At 37.6% G+C, this 22,265-nt stretch overlaps 1 protein-coding gene across 5 annotated transcripts in view; it reads left to right on the top strand.

Annotated features, from left to right (window-relative positions):
- The window catches only part of otud7b (OTU deubiquitinase 7B), a 31,385-nt gene extending 14,195 nt beyond the window's left edge, over positions 1 to 17,190 (top strand). The window contains exons 2-12 of one of the 5 annotated variants that reach the window (XM_016538663.1): positions 7,428 to 7,608; positions 8,113 to 8,283; positions 8,546 to 8,770; positions 9,695 to 9,796; positions 10,649 to 10,776; positions 11,940 to 12,046; positions 12,151 to 12,278; positions 12,586 to 12,735; positions 13,048 to 13,162; positions 14,235 to 14,313; positions 14,936 to 17,190. In XM_016538663.1, the coding sequence (XP_016394149.1) occupies positions 7,524 to 7,608; positions 8,113 to 8,283; positions 8,546 to 8,770; positions 9,695 to 9,796; positions 10,649 to 10,776; positions 11,940 to 12,046; positions 12,151 to 12,278; positions 12,586 to 12,735; positions 13,048 to 13,162; positions 14,235 to 14,313; positions 14,936 to 16,390 (2,745 nt within the window). In that variant the 5' untranslated portion in view covers positions 7,428 to 7,523 and the 3' untranslated portion in view covers positions 16,391 to 17,190. Of the gene's footprint in view, positions 1 to 7,427; positions 7,609 to 8,112; positions 8,302 to 8,542; positions 8,771 to 9,694; positions 9,797 to 10,648; positions 10,777 to 11,939; positions 12,047 to 12,150; positions 12,279 to 12,585; positions 12,736 to 13,047; positions 13,163 to 14,234; positions 14,320 to 14,935 lie in introns of all 5 variants that reach the window. The other 4 variants (XM_016538662.1, XM_016538661.1, XM_016538660.1 and 1 more) reach the window with 4 other exon arrangements.
- The last annotated feature ends 5,075 nt before the right edge of the window (positions 17,191 to 22,265 follow it).

The raw sequence follows: 22,265 nt of genomic DNA, 5'->3' as shown, positions 1-22,265 counted from the left end.
GGGGGGAGTGAATGTACAGCGCTCTCTTCCACCTTCAATACCACGACTGAGGTGTCCTTGAGCAAGGCACCGAACCCCCAACTGCTCCCCGGGCGCCGCAGCAGTGCAGTGGCTGCCCACTGCTCCGAGTGTGTGTTCACAGTGTGTGTGTGTTCACTGCGGTGTGTGTGCACTAAGGATGGGATAAATGCAGAGCACTAATTCCTAGTATGGGTCACCATACTTGGCCACATGTCACGTCACTTTCACTTTCACTTTCAAATGTGATGTTGAGAGTAGGGCTGGGCGATATAGCTAAAAAAATTTATCAACGATATAATGTTTCATATTGTTCGGTATCGATAATTATTGACATTTTTTATAACCCTTTTTAAAACTTTTTTTAAATTATTATTTAACCACTGTTTTTAATTTTTGTTTTGTTTTAAGTCAAACACAAAATAAAATGTAAACAAATACCTCCTTTCTTATGTTTTATATGCAGATTAAATAAGTTTTAAGGAAACTTTTGTCTTTTCTCTCGAGGCCACAGGAGGGCGCAATGAGCAAAATAATGCTGCGCATTAATTTGTTTATTCAATGCAATGAAATAACAACTGTCTATAAAAAATGTGCATAAAGTCAAATATAATTTCGTAAATTGCATAAACAATTATGAACAAAACAGCATCATGTATTTATGGATTGCTAAATCCAAAGAGCCGAATCGCCCTTCACGCAGATTGCATTTAAAAACATAAGAGACGCAGTGAAATGGAATAAACCTTTACAAATTCACGACATTTTCTAAAAGTTTATAAACTTTTTTTAACTTTGCATGGCTACATCTCTTGTGTGAGACGCGAGTGCAGCAGTCATATTTGTCCGTCTAATAAATGCGCTGAATATGCGTTCTGTGTGAATGGCTTGGTTTCGGTTTTAACCTAATTAAGATCTTCTCCGCATTGAGTTACTATATTTCTCTAATATTTTGAATGCATAACGCAGCAGCGGCGCATCTCGTGGGCTAGACTAACAAAACATTAAAATGCAGCAACATCACTTACAGCATTATCACCGCATCTCGTGCGCCACTGATAAGGCTCCCGGACGTGCACACAACATTCGATTGCACCGTTTTTGCATTCAAATGCAATTTTTTTATTTTAAATTCGACTAAGATTCATTCTTTGTTCACAATCTCCTCATCACAGACAGGCACAGCACTCATTTAAGCATGTGTTCGTGGGCTGTCTGCGTCACTCATAGCACGTGCCTATATTGTGCGCTATATAGAAAAAATTTTCTATCGTTATCGATGAAGGTGTACCGTCGATAAATACCGATACCGTTTTATCGCCCAGGCCTAGTTGAGAGACCATCCAAATTGCCTATAAACTGACTCTGTAAACATGCTGTTATAGCCTTTTGTTAGTTGTTTCTCCCGCAGTAACCTGAGATGTTAAAGGCATAGTTCACACAAAGATGAAAATTTGCTAAAAAATTTGCTTGCCCTCAGGCCATCCAAGATGTTGATGAGTTTTTCTCATTAGGAACAGATTTGGAGAAATTTAGCATTGTATCACTTGCTCACCAGTGGATTCTCTGCAGTGTATGGGTGCCGTCAGAATGAGAGTCCAAACAGCTGATTAAAAGGGGTCATATGACGATGCTAAAAATTATTATTACACAATTATTTTGTGTATTTGGTGTAATGCAATGTTTACGCAGTTTAAGGTAAAAAAAATACATTATTTCACATACTGTACATTAGTGTTGCTCCTCTCTGCCCCGCCTTTCTGAAATGCGTTGATTTTTACAAAGCTCATCGTTCTGAAAAGAGAGGTGTGCTCTGATTGGCCAGCTATCCAGTGCGTTGTGGTTGGCCGAATACCTCAAGCGTGTGACAGAAATGTTACGCCCCTTATCATATTTGGAAACACACAGCGTCTCCATGACACGCCTTCTTTCTTTGCATAAACATTTGGGCGGTGTTATGCAAATCGTCCAACACAGTGACAGATATGTGGGGGCTTGTTTAAATGAGGCATTTTAGGAAGGCGTGGACGAATCTTAACTTTTATAAAGTATATCTCCTTGGGTTTGAGACTTTAGTCTTTGCAACTTTACGGATCTTATATATGCACGAACAGCTTGTAACACTCCAAAGACAAAGGAAAACTTGAAATCGCATCATATGACCCCTTTAAGTGAAAAGCTGCATGTTTGTAATAAACAAATCCATCAAGGCATTTTAATTATAAACTGTCGCTTCTGACCAAAATATCCATAATCCATAATAAGGCTTCCTCAAGTGAAAAAGTCTATCTGCTGTTGTCCTCTCACATCAAAATCTAACGACATATTTGTTTAGAACTGTTTTGGCCTGTTTTCGCTTTTAAACGGTGCTTGATATATACATATTTCTGTCCTAATTCAGATGAAAATACTTTTTCACCGGAGAAAGCAATATTATGTATAGAGGACTCACATTTTTTAATGATGGATTTGTTTATTGCATGCAGCTTTTGGTTTCACAAGATGTTAATTGATGGAGTAGTGTGGATTACTGTGGTGTTTTTAATCAGCTGTTTGGACTCTCATTCTGACGGCACCCATTCATTGCAGAGGATCCATTGGTGAGCAAGTGATGTATATAACAAAGAGTGAAAAATTTAAGGGGGTCTGAATACTTTCCGTACCCACTGTAACTGGCCATCATTTCTTTTAAGTTTTTCACAGTTTAATCTTTTTTTTTTTTGTCTTTTTTTTTTTTTTTTGTCAGGTTTTTATACAACTCCATGACTTCTGTCTTTAACAGTTTTGCTTGTTGGATGGTTCTGCTGAGAGATGGGCTTATGATCTTGTCCTGGGGTCCCAGACCTCTGAAACTGCTGCCCTGTTGTGTTTGTTTGTGTTATAGAAGAGGCTGACTCACTCTATCTAATGTTATGAAAGATGTCAGGTGAGCATGAAGCGAACTATATGCTACTGAGTCATTCAAGGTTTTATTTAGCTCTTCATATTTACTTTGAACTTTTGACAGGAACTGTTTTGAGTCACTAATCTTATCCCCACCCAGTGGATTAGTCTGATTAGCAGCTCTGGGCAGGAGCTATTTACATGCCTAGAAATCATCAGGTAGAAATGTTTAATCATGTTCTAGATTCAACGGATTCTCTTGTTTTTGCTGTTGGTCTTTCTCTAGTCGCTCTTCTATATTTGCCAAACAAAGTCAAAGCGAGAGAGAAAGCAGCTCCCCCACTGAAAAGGCCCTTTATGTCCATCAGTGGCACTGTGAGCCGCCTGCCTTTTTGTTGGGCGTAGAGGTGGGGAGGGCCCAGTAAGGATCATGAGTCATGGGCATTATGTTGAAAAGTTTGAGTCAGAGCTTACAGGGAGGCGACGGCAGCGCTAACAGGATGTACCATTACAGCAGGGAGGGGAGATTTAAACTTGGGAACTTTTGACTGCAGAATGTCATCATCTATATGTGATGTCTCTGTTAGTTAGCAAACCTGTAAAGTGTAATCAGCAGCAATGAATCACTATTTAACATGTCAGAGGATTTACACTGACACCTTTGTTTGAGTTGATTTGCATTTTCCTGTTGAGGAAGATGTAATTGGCACTTTAATTTGATATGTCATCCATAAAGCTTTGTTTCAGCAGCCATTTGAAATGCTTTACAACTGAGCAGCTCGGCTTGAATAAGGCATTATGGTAGGGCTGCACGATATTCAAGAAAAATGTGATAGATTGTTAAATGGTGAGATATTTGATGTGCAATATGAAATCAATAAAAATTATATTTAAACATTCAAAAACTGAAAATTATTTAACTACCTTGTTATATCTATGATCTCTGCTTATTGTCTGTTTCTGAATGAATGTAATGAAAAAAGCTTAATTGTTGGTTAATTGGTATTCATATAATATTTTAAATGGTCATCATTATATTGTAATTATTTTTGTTGCTTATTTTTTCTGACTGTGGAAAGTGGCATTTGACAAAAAAAACAGCACAAGTGAAAGTGTGATCTGTATTATGATATTTCTCTATGTGAGGCATAGACTTGGTGAAGTCAGTATATACATTAACAACAAGTTGGGACAAAAATATTTTAATATAATGAAAAAAAATATGTAAGTGGTGTTCTGTGGCGCAGCAGGATTGTGTCCCCAATTTATTCTTTGCTCTTTGCATCACCATACAACCCTCTACGGACACCTTGCCAATTGAATCGCACATGGCTAGTAAATTTTTTAGTTTACTCGCCAGACTGATATACCATATATGCATGTGTGTGTGTGTGTGTGTGTGTGTGTGTTTTAAATATATATATATATATATATGTTTGTAAAATGGCACATCTTTTTAAATATCTGAAAGTACTACATTCTTAACATCAGTCAGTCAAGCATTATATGATAATCAAGTATTATTTAATGGTAGAACTTTAGTAATTAGAATTAAAACCATGTATGAATGCATATTAGTCATTTTAACTGAACTTAGGACTGGTGGTGCTGCTTTTTTGGTTATTCAGTGTTTCTGTAAAAAAAAAGTGGAAAAACTAACAATAATACTGATAAGATAATAATAATAATACCTAGAATTCTACTAATAAGAACAATATAAAATGCATGGTTCTGCAAGGAAAATACAACAAAGAATATCGTTTACATGCATCACATCAATTCTGCATGTTATGCAAGACTCTCTCGCTCTCTCTCTCTCTCTCACTTTGCAAATACACAAACACAGGTGCGCTGCGCATTCATTCAAATGAACTGAAAAATATCACAGATCGCTTGACGGAGAGTGAAACTCTGAAGCGCTCAGTCAGTGTGTTCGGCGAGTGAAAATATATCTGTGCTAAACTTATACTTAGCGTCCAACTCACACACTGGCGAGTAAAATCTGAGAATTTATTAGCCATTGGCTAATATTAGACATCATTTAGTCGCCCAGAGTAAAGATTAGTCGCATATGCCAGTGATTTACTCGCAATGTAGAGGGTTGCCATAAACGTAACTTTCTGAATTATTAAAATCATTGACTTATTGCAGGTTTTTGAGATATGCATATTGCATTATGTACATTATCAATTTTTCAATAATTTTAATAACAGCCATAACTGATAGTTCAGTGGCATTGTTCAGCTCTTCCAGTGCTTTCCTGTGCTGGCATCTCAGCTGACCGCCACTTTGTGTCAGGATGCTTCGGGCAGTGCAGTTTAAGGCATAAAGGATCAGAGCTTTTATGTGCAATGAGATACGTGCACATGAATGGTACTTTCTGTGAATATTGACTGTACAATTCAGTCTGTGTGTGTTTTGTGTGCTGTTGATGAGGAATGACTATAAAGCTTACTGGAAAACAATACTCATTTAGCCAGTTTATGAGGAGTCAGACTTGTGTGACAAAACTAAATTTTCCATCATTATCTATGCATCATTCTTGTGCTGACACAGAGAAAACATCAATTACACACATAATTTGCTCTTATTTGTGTTGCATTTGAACAAAAAAAAGCTTCCTGTCTTACATAAAATACAAAAGAGAGACATTAACAAAACTGCTAACACAACCATTTTATTCAGACTAAATGACTAGACTGAACTAAAATCATTTGAATGCACATGTTTGTAATGATGACTTCCAAATGCACAAGTAGGAAACTTAGAGTTAAGAACTAAAACAATTTGTAAAGCTTGATTGGTTAGGTTTAGGGATGTCAATTTTCGATCATTTCCATGATCGATCGTCATTTAACGATCAATTAATCGATTAATCGTTAACCTTGATGCTGCAAAATGCGTCATGACAGGATGTGCAAAAGCCACTCAAAAAAAACCCCGCTCTCACCCGAATTAAAGGGGTTTTAGTCTGAATAAAATGCTAGTAGCAGGATTGTAAAATTAATAGATGTGATTATGATCATTTGATAAGATGAAGAGAGCGTGCCGTACGTTTCCTATCCCGTCACGGAGACCACCACTCACAATAAAAACAGAAGATTTGTGCTTTTGTAAAATAAAGCAAACAAACAGAATGCGCGTTGTCATCCTTTCCTTTCCCTGAACTTGTTTATGGAGCGCCGCACCACACTTCTGTTTTAAATCTGTTAGCTTAATTATTTAAGTCAGATATATTTCTCCTTTTTTTTTTTTTATGAAAACAAATTATTTTTATTTTAGGCCTATACTTTAGTGGTATAAAAGCTTTGTTTATTGGAGGAATAATTGTTTAGCTGGAAAATGTTACATCGCGACCATGCTTTTGGATGCTGTTCGAGCCCATATAACCTACATTTACGCGGCTTTGTTCTGGTTTGCCGGTTGGTCACGAATTTCCACAAATTCAGTAATATTTAGGCATTGTTTATTTTCCTAAATCCTCACCGTCTAACCCTCTAATTTTGCATGTTTATTTTATTGTCTTTCACTTTTTATCACTGTTTTCGCATCTCTTAATGCGGTAAACGCGCGGAAAGGGAAATGAAATATTTCATGGCCATGAAGTAAGAATTCGTTCGATTTATTAATTAGTTAAATCATGAGTTATTATCTGTCCTGTGTCCCGCAGCCCTGCAAAGCGCACGATATGAAACAATTATCTGGGGAAATTACTTAGTTACTACATTTCTATTGCTTTCCATGTTGAAGAACTTTGTGTTGTTTCTATTTTAATGTACTAAATGTTTAAATCACATTAAAGGCTTAATTTGTACATTATGAATGAATGATGATGCATTCGTATACAGTCAACGTCACTCACAGCCGCTCGCACGTGTTTTGCGCATGAGCCGCATGCACCCCAAAATTAAATAGCTTAATGGACCATCGATAGCTTTAATCGATTGCATCTCTTATGGACAATTAATCGTTCATCGATTAATCGTTGACATCCCTAGTTAGGTTAGTTCAAACAGCATTGAAAACTTTTGTTACATTATGTCTTTAATGTCACTTTTGATCAATTTAATGCTTCCTTGCTGAATAAGTGTTCATTTATTTAAAAAAATTAAATCTTGCTCACCCCAAACTTTTATGTGTATGTTGCAAAAATAAAATTGTATTATGACTGGTGAGGTCAGCGGGGGGAAAAAATCATTTTTGTTGAGCCCTGTTTTGTATGTAGGTGGGTGTTTTTCCCCTCAATATGTCATTGAATTACTTTTTATTTTACAGTTATTGAAATAACATCATTTGGGACTTTAAAATGTGCCTAAAACTGTGCTATCATAGTAGCCATCTTTCTAATGAATTGCAAATTCTCTGTAATGCAAACTGAAGCATTCAGCTGAGCTCCACAGCAGAGGTCACAGGAAAGACATGTGACTGCTGGAGTCAACAGATCTCTGGTAATGTGCACCAATATGATGCACAGAGCCAAAGCTTAAACATGGCCTCACTGTCTGTTTTCTTCTCTTGCTCTTTAGGTGTGGCCGAAACAGTCCTTCTGCTGTGAGGGAGAATTACTCTCCTGTCTTTTCTCTCTCCTGATGCCCCCTTCTGCACTGTAAATTCATGATCACATGACTTTGGATATGGACGCAGTCCTGTCCGACTTTGTCCGTTCTACTGGAGCTGAACCCGGACTGGCCAGAGACCTGCTAGAGGGTGAGCCAAAACCATCCTGTTCCCCATCACCCTCTCTGATTTTATATACAGATATAAATAATATTTATGCAATTTTAATTTTCATTTATTTTTTAAACATTATGATATTATATGTAACTTTTCTTGATTATACATACTTTACAAAACTACATGAGCCATATAGTGTTAAATATGGCATCTACCCTGACTAAGGTCTTTATGATTAAGTGATTGCAGAAGAGCAAAAAAGCATCTATATGAATGTGTGCAGTAAAGCCTTAACAAACCCAGCACATGTTGCCTAGCAACACTGCAGATAAGAGAATGAGTTAAAATATGTATAGTTCTGCAGTATTCATGCTTGACAGTCGGTACTGACCAGTATTTGCACAAGCAACTGCAGCGGAATGTGTCATTGAACTTTGCTGCTATGTCGGGTTAATATTTAAACTCCTAAGCAGAGGTGCAGTGGAACTATGAACTCTTATTTTCTTGCATGCTTCATGAATGTGGCTTTCTTCGCAGGAAAAAACTGGGACCTCTCGGCTGCACTGAGTGACTTTGAACAGCTGAGACAAGTGCACGCTGGGAACCTCTCATGCACCTTTGCTGAGGAGAGAGAGTATCCCTCCTTTGAAAAGGAGATAGCTCGGACGGGGCGGCCTCTCTTGCATCGCCAAGATGAGGTTGTTCAAGGTACAAAAGCACTAGAAGGTCTGTCTGCACGGCCTGACCTTAATTCTCAAATGTGGTTTGTAATTTTTGTAAATGATTTACCCTGATCATGACAGTTAGTTGTCATTTCAAAGCCTTGCCCACTCTCACCTGACTAACCTTGTTTTCGAACTGAAGGGAGTGGAGGACTGATAAGAATAGGTCGACCAGATAATAGCTTACCAGTGTCTAGTTTTATATTCTCCAGTATATGCAGTAATCTGAACATGTATCATGGCAGCAGCCACGGAGAAGCGACTGTCGAGGGGAATCTCTCACGCCAGCTCCACCATCGTCTCTCTGGCCCGCTCACACGTGTCCAGTACGGGCGGCAGCAACGAGCCACTTCTGGACACTCCGCTCTGCACCTTCCAGTTGCCTGACCTCACCGTCTACAGAGATGACTTCCGCGGCTTCATCAAGAGAGACCTCATTGAGCAGTCCATGATGGTGGCCTTGGAGCACGCTGGTTAGTTATTTCATTTCAAGAATCTCTCCTCTGACAGCTGAACCAAATATTTTGATATTATGAGTTTTATAGTCAGATATTTCTAACTTGTTTCGGTTAGCTGCTTTAATCTCTGCTGTCTACATAAGCATCCTGACTAAAATGTAACATTATAAGTGACTGATTTGAAATGCCATACATAGGCAGCATGTTCTGCTTCTCATGTGACGCACACAGGAGTTTGCCATTAGCGTGATAGTCTAATAAGCTTAAAGATACACAGCACACAAAATAATGGGTAAAATAGTCTTCTTTTAGTAGATTTAACTATTGAATTAATTATTAATTGAATAAATATTTATGATTGATATTTTACTTGGTCCACTATTGCCCTTCTAGTGTTGCCTACGTAGGTACTGTATCTCTCTAGTTTTTGAAAAAGACAGGCTGCGTCCGCAATCGTATACTAAGAGTAGGTAAATCGTACCTAAGATCGTGCTAAATCATACCTAAAAGTAGGTACTTATTTTGAAGTAATTAATTTGTGACCATTAAAAAGTATGTTCTATATAGTTTGAATGCATGTAGTATCAATGTATGTTTTTATAAAAAAAAAAACAGTATCAAACTGTTTTTATGATGTCATTGTCATATGTACTACCAGCATCAGTTGCGTCACTTCATTGCCATTCACATATCCTTTCCTGTAGCCTCATGGGATGGTAAAGTCTCCATTGGATGCACACTTCAGAATCTCAACAGAAAAACTACTTTTTTAACCATTTTATGAATACGGTGAATTCAGACATACTACTGTTTGCATACTGTTTTTGCTTACTATATTAGAGGGAAGTATGTGATTTTTGGATGCAGCCATAGAAGGAAGTAACTTGGTGTCTGTAGCCACAGATTTGAGAAATAAATGCTTTTTTTTTTCTTCAACAGGACGGTTGAACTGGTGGACTCGTTTGGGGACCGGCTGTCAGAATTTATTACCTCTGGCTACTAGTGGTGATGGGAACTGTCTGTTACACGCTGCATCACTGGGTAAGTGTTCAAACTAACTTTTTGTATGTAAGCGATCAGCACAGTTTTTATACATATTCATTCCACCTTACAGGTTTCTAAAAGTTTGTTGGTGTTACACATAGCTTGAAGATTATAGGCTAAAAAAACATTTATTAATGTGTTATTGAAAACAAATGCTTATTGGAGTGGCATAGAGTTCTATACAAGTGCTTTTTTTCTGTATTAGATTTATAGTGTAACTATATAACTTATGTCCAAAGCAACAGTAAAAGAGCTGCATACAGTGGGTACGGAAAGTATTCAGACCCCCTTAAATTTTTCACTCTTTGTTATATTGCAGCCGTTTGCTAAAATCATTTAAGTTAATTTTTTTTCCTCATTAATGTACACACAGCACCCCATATTGACAGAAAAACACAGAATTGTTGACATTTTTGCAGATATATTAAAAAAGAAAAACTGAAATATCAAATGGTCCTAAGTATTCAGACCCTTTACTCAGTAGGAGAGGATCCCCAAATCCAGGTGTGAATAACTTGTTGCATCTTTCCCAAAAAGACTCATGGCTGTATTGGATCAAAAGGGTGCTTCTACTAAATACTGAGCATTTTTCAGTTTTTCTTTTTTAATAAATTTGCAAAAATGTCAACAATTCTGTGTTTTTCTGTCAATATGGGGTGCTGTGTGTACATTAATGAGGAAAAAAAATTAACTTAAATGATTTTAGCAAATGGCTGCAATATAACAAAGAGTGAAAAATTTAAGGGGGTCTGAATACTTTCCGTACCCACTGTACTTGCCTAGAAACCACTGCCAGATGTAATCTTAAGATATTAATTCAGTAATTATGTTTAAAACATTATTATGCAGGTATGTGGGGCTTTCATGATCGAGACCTGATGCTGCGGAAGTCTCTCTATGCACTGATGGATCATGGGCTGGAGAGGGAGGCTTTAAAGCGAAGGTGGAGATGGCAACAAACCATGCAGAACAAAGAGGTTAGAGCACTTTATCTGTTGGTTCATTTTTTTTTTTTTTACAAATAATAATACAGTATTTTACAAATAACAGATAATGCTAATCAGTTTAGTATCAGGCTCCATCAAGTCAAATATAAATTACCATTGAAAAGGGTGTTTTGTGTGTGTGTGTGTGAGAGTGTGTGTGTGTTTTATATTTTTTAAAGAAATGAATACTTTATTTACAAACTAAACAAAAAAATAACAGCAAAGACATTTATAATGGTATAAATGATTTCTATTTTAAATAAACTCTTTTGTTTTGAACTTTCTATTCATCAAAGAATTCTGAAAAAATATCAGTTTCCACAGAAATAAGCAGCACAATTGATTTCACCATTTATATTAATAAGAAATGTTTCTTGAGCAACAGATCAGCATATTAGAATGATTTCTGAAGGATCATGTTACACTGAAGACTGGAGTAATGATGCTGAAAATTCAGCTTTGATCACAGGAATAAATTACATTTTAAAATATAATAAATAGAAAATAACTCTTTCAGATTGTATTATTTCACAATATTACTGTTTTTACTGTATTTTTGATCAAATAAATGCAACTTTTTTTGACCAGATAAATGCAACTTTTCAAAAATATATATATATAAAAAAATAAAAAAAAAGTTACCATCCCCAAACTTTTGAACAGTAGTGTAATTAGGAAAATTAGAAAATCTGCACAAGTTGGTCTTTGTTTCAGTTCTGAAAAAATATCAGTTTCCACAGAAATAAGCAGCACAATTGATTTCACCATTTATATTAATAAGAAATGTTTCTTGAGCAACAGATCAGCATATTAGAATGATTTCTGAAGGATCATGTGACACTGAAGACTGGAGTAATGATGCTGAAAATTCAGCTTTGATCACAGGAATAAATTACATTTTAAAATATAATAAATAGAAAATAACTCTTTCAGATTGTATTATTTCACAATATTACTGTTTTTACTGTATTTTTGATCAAATAAATGCAACTTTTTTTGACCAGATAAATGCAACTTTTCAAAAATATATATATATATAAAAAAAAAAGAAAAAGTTACCATCCCCAAACTTTTGAACAGTAGTGTAATTAGAAAATCTGCACAAGTTGGTCTTTGTTTCAGCCTAATATTTGTGTGTATGGATTTGTGTGCAGTCGGGACTGGTTTACACAGAGGAAGAGTGGCAGAAAGAGTGGAATGAGTTGTTGAAACTGGCATCCAGTGAACCCAGGATACACTACAGCACTAACGACAGCAACGGGTGTGTTGATTGCATCTGATTTTATTTTCTGCTTTGAAAGCTGTAAACAGAGGTATTCTGGAGTGTTTTGCTCATGCTGTGAGAGTGTGTTTTGTGTCCCGCAGTGCCGAGTCACAGGAGGAGCCGGTGTACGAGAGCCTGGAGGAGTTTCATGTGTTCGTTCTTGCTCATGTGCTCCGTAGGCCGATAGTGGCTGTGGCTGACACCATGCTGCGGGACTCTGGGGGGGAAGGTAAATAAGGACAGAATGTTAATTTTTGGATAAACAATTTTATTTTTTTTTGTGGGGAGTTTTACACACGTTGAGGTACTCTAACATTTACCACTCAGAAAGCCTTCCTTGTCTATTGAAGCCAAGTTGTAAAAATGGCTCAATCGAAATCTTAATGGTTATATTGTAACCAAGAACCAAGACTATGACTGTAGCAGAAAAATGCAGTGGCACAAAAGTGTTGACTATGTCCCCTGTAAATAATGCATTTTCCATTTGTCCTCTCATGTTCCATAAGCAAAGCTTATCATTTTTGCCTGTTGTTTAGCTTTTGCACCAATCCCATTTGGAGGGATTTACCTGCCCCTAGAAGTACCAGCCAGCAAGTGCCACCGCTCCCCTCTCGTTCTGGCATATGACCAGGCCCATTTTTCTGCCCTGGTCTCAATGGAGCAGAAAGACAGTTCCAAAGAACAAGGTGAGGAGTGGTTTATATGTAGCAAATCGGTTTGCTTTTTTATGGTTCATGCAGTGTGCTGTTCCTGCCTGATAAACCAGTTTTTCAAAGCAAGACCGAACAAAATCTGCAATAATTTATTGTTTCCAGAAAGTCTTTATCCACTTTAATCCAGCTTATTTCTTCAAAGGCCTTTGGGACTGTAGTCTTGGAGTTCATTTGAATACTGTATTGTGTTTGTAAATAAGCCAAATTATAAACAAGTAGGGAAGTAGTGAAATTCAGAATGATACTGACCATTTGTTACCTTTTGTTTGGTAAAAACCTCCGCAGTGGTGATCCCTCTGACGGACTCGGATCATAAGATGCTGCCTTTGCACTTTGCTGTGGATCCTGGAGAAGACTGGGAATGGGGCAAAGATGACAACGATAATGTGATGCTGGCAAGGTAGAATTTCATTTGCAGAAACAATTTGCAGTATGCATTTGCAATCAGAATTAAATTTAACAATGTGATTTTAAGAGATTTTTTTGTCTTTACATAAACATCAACATTTCCCAGCTTTTTGAGGCGCTCATCACTTTCTCTGCTCCACTGTCAGTTGTGCAATCCTCTGTACAAGTGTGCCACCTAGTTTAATGAATAAAAAAGGCCCATGCTCATGCATATAATTAAGCTCAATTGACAGCATTTTTAAGATGCTGTCAGTTACCACAGACAATAATTCAGACTCAGATTGAAAAAAGAATAACAAGCATAAATTGTTTACAGTAATAACCTTGCACGTTAAGTCTGAAGCGAGAGATTCTTGAGAGTTTTGAAGCTAAAATGCATAGCTCATATTTTTGTTAAAATTATATGAGTAATTTCTCCACGCGTGTTTATACAATCTGAAGGATGAGTCAAAATTATTTCTTGTGGTAATCAACAGCATGTCACAAATGCCATCCATAGATTTTTGCTTGTTTTAAACCTGGAACATTCTTGTAATTGTTATGTATTGTGCATATACCAAATTTGCTCTGAAAAATGTTTTCAAAATATTCAGGTTATTTTGGCTATGTAGTGCAAAATGACTCCGCTCTGACTTATTTACAGCAGAGTTTAGTAAAGTCTGACCATAATGACGGCATTAGCCCTGTGGAGCATGCTGGGACTGTGCGCTGTTGGCCAACACTCAAGATTAGCAACTCTCATTCTTTAATGCAGATTATCACTAAATGCTTTCTATAAATGGAACACAGAGAAGCTCTCAAATAGCTCAGGGTTGCATCTGTAGTTCGTCTTATTCCCACAGCTTTCACATTTGTCACTATATGAAATTCTGTTTTAAAATAGTTTACTTATCTTGTTAAATACCTCAGCACATGTTTCTTGTGACTTTTCCCTACTTATGTTATTTTGTATTTTCATGAAACATGCTCATTATTATTTCGCATTTACATTTTTCTCAAAGGTATTTAAAGTGCCACTTATAAGTGAATATCAGCGCTCTGACCTTCCTCTTGTTTGGTTTCAGTGTAACCTTATCTCTGGAGGCCAAGCTCCATCTGCTGCATAGCTACATGACTGTCACCTGGCTTCCTCTACCCTGTGAGGTACAGGTGAGCTTCTTGCTTTGTTTGACGTGCTAAGAATAATTTAACTGGTTTAGTGTAAACTGTCAGCCAGAAACCTTTGGTAAATTTGCTCTGACAACAACAACAAAAAAAGTACATTCAAAGCATTTTTATTTCTAACACTAAAAAGGTTTATGTCTAAATATGTATAAATATGTTTTAAAGCTACTACCCTCATGATGTAAAAGTCTTTTACAAGTCATGAACATTTTTTTACAAGTCATGATGTAAAAAATAAATGATGATTCTAATTAAACTGCCAAACTGGCATAGAGGGTTTTCTGGTCACTTCTCATTTTTATGCTATCTAAATATAAACTTGTCTGGAAAAAAATGTATGATATAAAGATTATTTGTTGTAAAAGATATTATAAATTGTACACACATTTATTTGAAGATGAGTTTAATAATTTTCCCAGATTTTTTACGTTTTTATAAATTTTTATGAATATGCTAAATGCAGACTTTTTTTTTGTTATATGTAAAAGTCAAAAAGTAATTTGGATATGGGTATGAAATGGGGGGATTATCTTACTTTTCTTAATTAAAAATAATAAAGTAATTAAATAATAAATTATTTATTTATTTTTTGCATTCACAGCAGGCCCCATTGGCCCAGCCAGAGTCACCTACAGCATCTGCAGGAGAGGATGCCCGCACCCCGCCAGACTCTGGAGAGTCCGATAAGGAGTCCGTCAGCAGCAGTTCCAATGGCAATGGAGACAGCAGTACTACTGGAACCAGTGGCACAACAGGCAAAACAAGTGGTGGATCTTCCAGCTCCTCTAGTTCATCCAGTAACAGTTCAGCAGGGACAACTGGCACAATTGGAAAGGAGAAGGGAAAGAAAGACAAAGAAAAGGATAAGGACAAGAAACGTGCAGACTCCGTTGCCAACAAGCTGGGTAGCTTTGGCAAGAGCTTGGGCAGTAAGCTGAAAAAGAATGTGGGAGGCCTGATGACGGGAAAGAATACAAGTGGAATTGGATCCAAACAGGAGGGTCAAGAGAAGAAGAAAGGCTCTCTGAGAGGTCGTAAGGGCAGTAAGGACAGCTCTCCTTCCATTCAAACTGGCTCTGAGGACTCTGGGAAAGGTTCACCCTCCTCAACCAGCGAGCGACAAAATGGAAGCTACTCTACTGAAGGTGACCCTTTTAAGTACAGCTCGGATGTGAAAGTGAGTCTCAGCATCCTCCGATCCGCTATGCAAGGCGAAAGGAAGTACATCTTCTCTGCGTTACTCACTACAAGCAACCGGCAGCCGTTTCAGGAGGAAATGATCCAACGCTACATGGTTGACGCCGAGGAGCGCTTCCGTGCCGAACAGGAACAGAGAAGGGAAATTGAGCGGAAAGCGGCTGGAGGTCTCGCAACGACTGCTGGGTCCCAACTGAAAAAGGACGGGCCTGAGCTGAGTTACAGAAGTTTTGAAAGCAAAGAGGAAGTCACTGATAACTCACCTCCTACTTTTAACGCTTTGAAGTCGTCGTCTTTCAGCCCGGTGATGTACTCTGGTGTGGTCCCAATCCCTAGGGCCACCTTCATTGACCATTCTCCTACCCCACTCACGCAGCATCTCCATATGCATGGTTATTTGGATACACGACGGCAGCTGGCAGGAGGTTCGCCGTCTTCTTACCCAGGCCTACCATCCTATGCTACCTTGCCCCGACACTGCCCCCTAGCACAGGGCCCGCCCCATACCGAGTACCACCCTCCCTCCACCAGCTTGGGTAGCCCATCCCGTATCATCAGCCCCTGCCTGATGTCTTTTCCCCAAGATCATGACCCAATTGATTACCCAACCGAACCTGCTGGAGGCTACACAAATGGCTTGCGGGACTCACGTTTCACTTTGGACAGTCGCAATGGGCCGATGCCCTTGAGGCATTACTCTTTAGGCAGTGCGGGTGGCCTCGCCAACCTGCAGTCCAGCAAATGCCGAACGCCTACGTGCAATTACTACGGCCACCCCGAGACGGGCAATTACTGCTCGTACTGCTACAGAGAGGAGCTGAAGAGACGGGAAACGGAGCCGGCTATCCACAGGTTTTGAATGGACAATCTCTGTCCGGTTTCTCTCCTATAGGACTCATTGGAGCACGCCGTGTGAGCCACATCATATCCTGTTTGCGTGGATCTTGCTTTAAGACATAAGTTCGGCCTTTCTGAACCAGGTTACTGAGACTCGGCGCCCACAATGAATGGCCATTGTGGGAATAGGACTGCTGTTGTGTTACATTTGCTGTGGCTCATAGGCAGAAGCTTTAAGCTCCGCCCACATTTGCTTGACGTGGTCATCCTCTTTCCTGTCTCCTTGTCTCCTCTTAGTGGCGAGAATGTAGAGCACAGGCAATAGACATTGGAGCACAATGTGCTATGTTGCATCACACGAACATGCCGCGTACCCCAAAATACACGTTAAGCACAACCAGAAAATACGTATTTATATCAGCTGCTTAATAGACATTTCAAGTAGGATTTCAGCTGCAATCAATGTAAGACTTGCCATATTGCAATTGTAAGGCAAAAACACACTGTTAACTTCAAGAGAGTGTTATCTGCATTGGCCCAACGCTACAATAATTTAACTTGCGCCCCTTTGGAAGCCATACCCGACTGGCTTGAATTAGCTCAAATGGTGCTTTCTCGCTTCTAAGATGTTCAACTTACAGAGCTAAACCTTGATAGCCAAAGGTTTTGCTTTGGGTCTTCACATGTCCATATTAAAAAATCACAGTCGTTTACGTTTTACTAAGTGTTTCTACAACATTTAAAAGTGCAAAACCTTTAAAATTAGCGGAAAAAAAAAAAAAAAAGTAAATCAGATGTCATTTTTCAGAAATGGTACATCATGCAGAAGAGTTATGTTAATAAATGAGTTCTAGGTACTCGCAGGTCAAAGGGGGCTGATGTTGAAACAATTTTGGACCCCTTCAAATGTTACCGGCTTAAAATCGCCCCCAGAGCAGTCACTGCACCAAATCAAGCACTTTTCTAATGTCCAGAGGTTGTGCGTGTGGGTTTCAGACGTGACAATTAATAGACTGTTATGTTGCTGTGCTTCTAGTCTGGCATTTCGCTCCGTTCTGGAGGGAGAACTTGCAGTTCCACTCGCGTGGACTGCAGAGGTCAGGGTTCGGCTGTAGGTGCCACTGCTGTGTGCAAGCTCACTTGTTTCCTAGTTGCCTTTTCAGTCTTAGTTCAGGGGGATTGTTGAACTGAATTTCTACTTCTGTTTGGTTTTGGATTCGCAGTGCTGATTATAGTGTTGTTGATATTTGTGGAGTTAGAGGGATGCCAGCAGATCTCTCAGTATCTCAATTACACAATGAATGGTATATCGAGATCAAATCCTGTTCATCATTTATTAATCCTGTTACACTGTTAACAGACATTAAAGTACAATTCAGCCAGAAATAAAAATACTGTTATTAATTCAGCCTTACATGCCATTCCAAACCTGTATGATTGGCCAATACAAAAGTAGATTGTTCTTTTCCATATAATGGAAGTAAATGTGAACCAATCACTTAATGTGAGTAATGGACCAGAAGTCATTATTCACAGAAAGTCTTCCGCTCCATCTCGCCTACTGACAAATGTGATGCCAGTGATGACAAACTCCATTTGGTTCTTGTGTCTTAACTGAGCACAACAAGCCGATGTGGATGTGCAAATGAGATTTTGAGAGCTACGTTGGAGGGCAAAACTGCTAATATAGCACACATGCACTCAGTTTTCTCTGAATCTGAGTCAAACCAGTCTGTTACATGTCATTTACATGCTACTAATTTTGCTCTGTTAAAATATTTAGTTACAGCATTTTGACTTGGAGCACATGTCCCCATTCATTTTCATTATATGGAAAAGATCAGTTTGGACGTTCTGCTGGACACAGCAGAAAGAAAGTCATACAGGTTCAGAACGACATGAGGGTTAATGAAATGATGACGACAGGTTCTTCATTTTGGGCTGAACTGTCCCTTTACCTTCTCATTGCTCATGTGAAATGGGCTCTATAGTACTGTAAGAGGATGTTGCTGCTGTGATCATGTTCATTTGATGTGGTTAAGTGTTAGTGTGCTGCATTGATGGTAGATGTAGAGTTGGTGTTGTCGTCGCAGCGAACCCACTTCCACTTGTCAAACACTCAATACAGATGTAATCAGTCGTATGCAAATATTTGTATAACTGTGTCAGCTCAAGGCCACAATGTTCCCACATTTGCATTACTGATTTGCACAATTAAATATATGCTAGGTTAGTATCCTAACAAAATGTTAACTTACCTCGCTCTTCTCTTCATCTGGTATCTCCCATGCATTCGAAGCTGTAAATTCTCAGTTTAGATTAATTTACGTTTAAAAGCACTAAATTGTCTATTATCTCTGACAGAGTGAAGTTTTTTAGCGGTATAAAAACCTGAAGGGTTGCTAGTTTTGTTTTTCACCCAAAGACAGCAAGATATCTTTGACACGTTATTCACACTTATAACCAGTAGATGGCACACTTGTTTAGGTTTCTTTTTTGCTATCACCTTTATGTCTAAATCAGTGCACCCCTAGTGACCTTTTGAGACAGATGGCTCACATTTTCATAGTGTAAATAAGGGACAAAGAGTATGCTGCTGCTGCTGCTTTTGGATTTTTTTTTTTCGTTCAGTCAAGCACATTTGAATATAAATTGCAAAGTCTTTCATTTGAATATAAATTGCAAAGTCTTTCATTTGAATATAAATTGCAAAGTCTTTCGTAAGGCATTCACCATTTACCCAGATTTCCACTCTGCAAAAAGGAATTCAGCGTGTGAGCCTGTGTTTGTGTGTGCGCGTCTGGTGAATTGTGCTTTTGCAAACCTATTGCAGCTTCAAGGCACAAACAAGAGGAAATTGTCAGTGAAACGACTACTACTCTCTGTAGGAATTTATGTTCTCCTTCCAATGTACTCGTTGCTTGCGTTTAACGGATCCAGTTATTTAACGAATGGATAGCTCATTCAGCCACCCTGAGCGTTGAACCTCAATAAGAGTGCAAACATTTTTGTATTATGAAATAAAACTGTTGTATAAATACGTTCAAGTTATTTTTGTAAATCAAATGCAGTTTTACAGTGTTTTTTAAAGATACGAATGTATGCTGTAGGACCGTACCCTGATTGGTGGTGGAGTCAGTATTCTGGAGCGTACGGCGATGACTGACAAGAGAAGCCTCTTAAATCCGAGTGTTTCTTGTGAACAAACTAATTTCTCCATCAGTGATCTGACAAGGTATGATTTGGAAATATATATTTGTAGTAAGATTTTTCAAGTTTGGGATGTTTAGTTCTGAAACTAGGATGTTCTTTCTTACGTGGCTAGTTGTCAAACAAACGGGCCTCCTGAAGATTCCTAATTTTGATTTTTATTTCAAAGCGAATTATGATACTTAATCGAATTTTGAGTACATTTTTTAACGATGGTGGTGGCGTCCACCACCATCAGTTTTCACACACTAAATTCTCTTATTTAATACAGTGATCTTTGATTTGTTATGATGTAGCTTACTATTTTTATACGGTATGTTTTCATGGATGTGACAGAGCTACAGTCATCAGCATTCTCCAATTTGCATGAGACTGAAACTGTTGCATGTACAGAACTGGCAGATGCAATTTATCTAATCATATTTGTGCATTACTTCTGGCTAATTGGGCAGTTTGTGTTTGTTTTCAGCCGTTTTTACCTTTCTCCTTGTTTGAGAGGTGACCCCAGGCTGTGTGACAGTGCAATCTAGGTGGAAAGAACATCTGATTTTTGTTAGTTTTATTTTTTTTCTTTTCTTTTTGCACTGTTTTAATAAAATTCTCATTGTATTTAAACAGTTGTTTGTATTGATTTTATTTTGCACCCTCATTCTCTACATTTAACTATATGAGGCTTTAATAACAAACATCTTGTATTTTTACAGTGACACAAGAGCTTTCAGCTGCATATATAAGGTTATTCCCACAGTTAAGGAAAACTGGAGAATTTTACAATTTTAGTGGGGATTAAAGAAATGGTTGAGCCAAATATGAAAATTTGTTGAAAATGTACTCGCCCTCAGTCCATCCATGATGTAGATGAGTTTGTTTCTTCATCAGGACAGATTTGAGGAATTTAGCATTCCATCACTTGCTTACCAATGGATCCTCTGCAATGAATGGGTGCCGTCAGAATGAGAGTCCAAACAGCTGATAAAAACATCACAATAATCTACAAGTAATCCACACGTCTTCAGTGCATAAGTGAATGTCTTGTGAAGTGAAAAGTGGTGTGTTTGTAGTAAACAACTGAGAGTGAGTACTTTTTTTTTTTTTGGTGAACTGTTATTAATTTGCAAAAAATAAATACAAAATTTAAAAAACATTAAAAATAATGGACATTTTTCAATATTTTAAGGCTCTTCTCTAAAATATTTCTTTGGTTAGAATCTGCTCTTTAGCCATCTCAATGATTTTTCCAGTAATCCCAGTATGGAAGTGTTTAAACCTAAATTAAGAAAAACTAAAACTATAGTCGTAAGCAAGCATATGAAGAAGCAACTTGTTTACTCAGCTAAAATGCAGCTGATCCTTGCAATTGTTTCAGAAATATCTTAAGTTATTTAATTTTAATTTCCAGCAAGCACTGTCTGCCATCTAGGACTGGTAATTACCACAGCATGTGATTTTTGCCTTGCGTCAGGACACAGTGTACAGGGTAAAGCATAAATAAAGTTTACTCTTCTTAATGCAAGTTTATATTAGATTGCTGAAGACGTATTTTGCTTTCACTTACAATGTGAGAAATTGCTAGATTAGTGCTCTGGATATTTTTATTATTTATGATGTATTTTTGTGGGCTATTGCTTGAGTTCTTTTGCTCTAATAAATTCAAAGTGAGAGTCTGATGAATTAGTAATAGCAACACTGATATCTTTGGGATCAGTTTTCATTTGTTTTTGCTTTGCAGGTATCCATTTCAAGTGGAAGCCTTTTCCACACAGTGCACACTGCATCGTGTTCATATCCACCTGAGCGCTGATGCTGGACACATCCTAATCTAAAGACGCCTGTCTCAGTCTCTCTGCTGTTTGGACGTTGCTGTGAAATGGTTCGTTGATACTGCAGTGACAAGGTAACTAGGGTGTCAAAAACTATGGGAATGTCAGGTGTGTTTGCTCACCTGTGAAGTGCAATATGTTTGAGCAGAAGAGAATTATAGTGCAGCAGTCTGAATTGTTTGTAAACAACCTAATGTATATTGACTGGTATTTTGCGCATTTAGATGCATTGATAAAGCATAGAATGGAAACGAGATTTAACCATGTTCTTTTAATAGGCTTGGGAGAAGATTTATTTTTAGCATGCAAAACCTTTCCAATAATTACTTTGTGCCATGTCAATTTAAACTGGTCTAATGTTAGTAGGTTTAACTTTAGACCGTTGAGTTTAAAGTTAAACCAGCTAACATTAGTGATGAATTGAGTGATTATATGAATGATAGAATGTAGGCTACATTTTATTCCATACACTATTCTCTAGTACTTCTAGTATATCTTTTTTATATATACATTTATCTTGTTAATGTTATTGACTCCTTAAGATGAATTACATTGTGTTCCTCACGATTGTTTTGGAGAAATGCATGTTAGCATTTTTAAAATAGCATTTTTAAAATTATTTTATAGATGTTTTTAGACTATTGCTTAACAGCAACAATAATAAATGTTATAAAATGTTTAAAAGAAGTCTCTTATGGTCAACCAACCTACATATATTTGATTAAAAAAACGAAATAACAGTAATATTGTAAAATATTATTGCAATTTAAAATAACGGTTTTCAATTTTAATTTACTTTAATATACAATTTATTCTTGCAGCCATTACTCCAGTCTTTAGTGTCACATCCATATATATATATATATA

The sequence above is a fragment of the Sinocyclocheilus rhinocerous genome, unplaced genomic scaffold (genome assembly GCF_001515625.1).
Source record: "Sinocyclocheilus rhinocerous isolate Xijiao unplaced genomic scaffold, SAMN03320098_v1.1 scaffold66, whole genome shotgun sequence".
NCBI classification, from domain to species: domain Eukaryota; kingdom Metazoa; phylum Chordata; class Actinopteri; order Cypriniformes; family Cyprinidae; genus Sinocyclocheilus; species Sinocyclocheilus rhinocerous.
Note: the sequence above shows the minus strand (reverse complement) of the source record. Positions and strands in the feature narration are given on the sequence as shown.